Below are 4,670 nucleotides of genomic sequence, written 5' to 3' on the forward strand. Positions count from 1 at the left end.
CACACCACCTCCACAGAGGCTTCCTTGCCACCGAAAAGAAATTTAACATCTGTAATTAAAAAAAAAAAACAGGAAAATGTCCCCATGAACTTTAACAGGCTACAATACCAAAAAAAGTGTTGTAGCTATGCTGCTGTGGGAAGGGCATTCCTGGGGCAAAATGGGTTAGGAAGCTGCCTAAAGGTAGCTCTGCCCCCAAGAACACCCCAGGAATGCCTTCCAGGATGCCGGCGTGGTGACTTCTACCACTGGAACATTGTTAGGAGGCAGCGCCTGCACCCGTGTCCTAAGCATCCCAACTCTGGCATGGATGCTCCCCGTGGTGGTGTTAAGTATCCCTTATCACAGATTTAATGGGCCCTTATGCCACTGCAGGGTGACATTGACTCCTAAGAAGCTTCAGCCCCCCCCTTCAGGATTGCAACCTAAGTGTAAGTGAGGGGGCACATAAAGTGGAGAAGTATAAGACGGTAATATGTAGTGGGAAGCAACTCCCCCCACCCCCAAACCTATTCTGCTTGAAAAAGAAGGAAATGTAGCCATCTCATCCCAAATTAAATAACCACTGGACATAATTCTTATGTCCCAAAATCAGTCCCTACCCTCACAGAACTATCAGGCACCTCTATTAAAACATTCCACAGAGCCCAATGTACTTTTGACACCATAAGTGAAACTTATAAAAACAGTGTTGAAGACAAGGAGACGAGAAGGTTAAAGAATTAAATGTGAATTAAAAAAAGCATACAAAATTTCAAACAACTATTTTATTGGTTAGTATTACAATTAATTAAATAGAAATCAAAAAGGTTTGATACTGTTTCTCTTTTGCTCCTTTGGGTGTCTTGTTAATAATAAGATTATCACAATGATCGTTATCTTAATCTTCTGTCTGTTCAGTTTATTAACAAGCACCTCCTTTATTTCAGTATCAGATTCAACAGCACAAATCACTGATATTTTATTCATGAGTTTGAGTTCTAATCTCAAAATAATTTAAATTATTAGTAACAGCAATTTTTTCTTGGTGTTAGAGGGCTTTCAAAGCAGTGCATTTTACTATCTATATGAAAGATTCAAGTTCAATAAATTATTTTAAATCCTGCCCAAATAAGTGGAGGAATGAAATCACCATTTGTTTATCATTTGTTAAGAGATGCTTTATTATTTATGGAAGAAGACATAAAGAATGTTATTGTCCTTTCATCATCATCATCATTTGTTTATTACGGTCAAAGACCAGCTTATACAAAAAGAGATATCATAATAATTAAAACAGAATATCTGATATTTGGTAAAATAGTCTGTTTAACGTAAAAGTCATTTTAGCAGCTTCTTCTGCCTTATTGCACATGCCCTAGCACAGAATCTCGCAACCTGATAGGTAATATCTTTAACAGAATCTTCTAATAATAAAGTGGTATAGCGAACTCTGTCTCTATCTGGGAAACTAGACAAAATTGGATCAATGAGCATTTTGCATATGTCTTGATAAAATAGGCAGTGTAATAGCACATGTTCAACAGTTTCCACCATTCCAGATTGGCATGGACAGAGGCGGTATTCGTAAGGGAGGCTGGCATACCTCCCGTCAAGAAGAGCAGATGGAAGGGCATTAAAACGTGCTAAGGTGAAGGCTCTCCGGTGTTTAGGGTGTTCTAAGGTATTGAGATAATTTGGAGGGGCCAAATTTTTTTTACGGTTCTCCACTACTGGGACCGAGTAAGCCCTTTCTAATCTTTCCCTTGTCCAAGATTACAATCCAATAAACGTAAAACAAGTAAGCAATGAAAATAATCAGATAACAAATCCAGACACTTACTGAGTTGCCATGGCAATCATTATGGAACAGCCATTCTACATGATCTTTTATTTTTCCCATACTTTCTGTGTGCATTTGCTTCTTGTGAGTGAGGCATGAGTTTCCCAAGTGCCACTCTGACTTCCTTGTTTCTCAAACTGTAAATAAGAGGATTTAACAATGGTGACAAGACAGTGTAGAAGAGTGACAGGAATTTTTCTGTACCCAAAGAATGGCTCGACTTTGGTTTCAAATACAACGGGGTTCCAGAGACATAGAAAAACATCACCACCGTGAGATGTGAGGAGCATGTTGAGAAAGCCTTGCGCCTTCCCTCCACAGTTGGCATCTTCAGAATGGTGGAAGCGATGCACACATATGAAATGGAAATCAAAGCAAAGGGAATTACTCCAAGAAACACCACCTCCAGCAGGGATAGATACTCATTTATAGAGGTGTTGCCACAGACTAGTTTGACCACAGCAGGGAAGTCACAGAAGAAATGGTTGATTTTATTGACGTCACAGAAATAAGAAGTGAACACCACAACAGTCTGGCCAACTTGCAATGGGACTGCAGCCAGCCAAGAGGATGCAACCAACTCTGAACACACTCTATTGCTCATGATGAGAGTATAACGCAGAGGGTGGCAAATGGCAGCATAGCGGTCATATGCCATGGCAGCCAAAAGGCAGCATTCTGCTGCCCCTGTAATGAGGAAGATGCTCATTTGAAAGGCACAACCAAGGAATGAAATGGTTTTATCCTCCGACAGTAGGTTTTCAAGCATTTTGGGGAAAATAACTGAGGTGTAGCATATCTCCAGAAAGCTCAGGTTCCTGAGAAAGAAAAACATCGGGCTGTGGAGTGTCTGGTCAACCAATGTGACAATAATGATGAGAGTATTCCCAGTCAGAATCAATAGATAGATGGTTAGGAAAACAGAGAAGAACAAGCCCTCCAGACCTGGCAAATCAGAGAATCCCAGCAACAGGAAGTTATTTACCATGCTATGATTTCTTCTCATTTCTTAATCTGGTAGAGGGGAAACAGAAAAGAAGCAATAACTTTGCGGCAACTCGTGAAAATGACATCTAGCATTTCTAAAATCAGAGCTACTAAACTAGAAACACTGTGTAGCCGGACCATAGTTGAAGTTTTATGCATGATTGAATTGTCCAATTAATATTTACAGAGTAGCAGAAACAGAAAACAATTCCCTGTTCTGTTGCCAGTACTTGAAGCTGTGTCCACTCTTAGTTCAAGTCAAGTTTATTAATACGGTTGAATCACATGCCAACACATCAAAATTTCCAGACACAATAGTTTTGCACCGCAGAATCACAGACTGCCCGTACATATAAAGGTGTAAGGTCAATAAAAGCAACCCCTAGTTAAAATTATCACATTAAAATTGATAAAATTGTAAAATATTCTAACCATCATTCTCTAATAAAGCTCTGCGTATTTTAATAGCAACAGCGCAGAACTTGGCAGTTTGGAGCATAAGCTGAGGGTCTTCTCCTAATAGGAGCTTCTTTGCCAATAGCTCATCTGACTCGTCAGGGAATTTACCAAGTAGGGGGAAATAAGCTTTGGTCTAACTTTGTGGTAGAATGGGCAACATATCAGTGCATGTTCGATGGTTTCAATGTCCCCGGTTCCACGTGGACATAACCTCTCTGATCTAGGGATCTTTTTATATTTCCCTTCTAAAACAGCCGATGGTAGGGCTTGGCATCTGGCAAGGGTAAAGGCCTTCCTATAATTAATAGACTCAAGGTGGTAAAAATAAGCTGCAGGTGAGACCAAGTATCTAGATTTATCAGGTACTAGGAAAAGTGCACTCTTAGTTCAGTATTGCACTTCAAGATATTACATAATGGGTCGGATCCAGACTGAATTGGAAATTTGCACCAATTCACACTACCTGCTCCAGACACCCTTCCTGTCATGTACCTCAACTGCCCTTATGCCCCAAGAACAGCATTTTGTGGCAATCAGGGGGCTGCAGTGGGAAGAGAGAGGCAGGAAAGCCCTGTTCCACTGATGGAAATTTTGATCTTGATAAAGCATGATGGGCGAAAACACATGTATAGCCTTAAAATCATGTTATTTTGCAGGGAGTTTAAAGAAGATAATGAGATAAATACCTTTATCAGGAAAAATGATAAATTGTTTGCAATGGTTCTGTACAATATTGTACAGCATATGCTGCTTGCTTCAACTGTCTTTATAGACCAGCTTTCCCAATTTTTGCCTTAATATTTTATTTTTTCTTGTTGCTGTTGATCTGATAATCCTCAGCTTCTTTCACACCTCATGATTTATACAGAAGGGAACATCTCCCATTGGTTATTATTTATCATTTAGAAAAAGTGCAAAGGATCTCAAGAGAAGTTGACTAACTGATGAAGTGGGAATGTTGATAATTAGTTATGGAGTGTAGTGATATAGATGATGAAAACATCTACATTTAAACTGAAATAATATGGAGATGTGTATCATTAAAGGAAGCCTGTGGATGTGATAGGCATTTGGGCTTTGTGTGCTGAAACTGAAGCTTTTTTTTGTCTATCAAGGTCAATATTGCCTATTCTGACTGGCAGAGCCTCTCCAGGCCTCTTGTAGAAGTCTTTCCCATCACCTAGAGCAGGGGCGCCTTTTTTTCCGCCAAGGGCCATTTGGATATTTATAACATCATTCTTGGGCCATACAGTACAAAATTATCAACTTAAAAATTAGCCGACCAAGCCCCAAGCAGGCAGATGCCGCAGATGACTCCCCACACACACGTGGGCAAGCAGGCAGGCATCCAACCAGTGGCACACTTGCCCACCTGGTGGCACATGATGGTCTGTTGCACCAG

The 4,670-nt window shown here is 40.2% G+C and overlaps 1 protein-coding gene across 1 annotated transcript; it reads right to left on the minus strand.

The window, feature by feature from the left end:
* Positions 1-1,841: 1,841 nt before the first annotated feature.
* On the minus strand, positions 1,842-2,828 carry LOC130490735 (olfactory receptor 10C1-like). The gene has a single exon (XM_056864543.1). It carries the CDS (start codon positions 2,826-2,828, stop codon positions 1,842-1,844), a length of 987 nt encoding a protein of 328 aa, XP_056720521.1.
* Between the last annotated feature and the right edge of the window lie 1,842 nt (positions 2,829-4,670).

Source organism: Euleptes europaea, chromosome 18 (genome assembly GCF_029931775.1).
Source record: "Euleptes europaea isolate rEulEur1 chromosome 18, rEulEur1.hap1, whole genome shotgun sequence".
Lineage (NCBI taxonomy): Eukaryota > Metazoa > Chordata > Lepidosauria > Squamata > Sphaerodactylidae > Euleptes > Euleptes europaea.

What these genes read in the sequence shown, in the direction of transcription:
- LOC130490735 (XM_056864543.1), bottom strand. Translation starts at nt 2,828, where the DNA reads ATGAGAAGAAATCATAGCATGGTAAATAACTTCCTGTTGCTGGGATTC.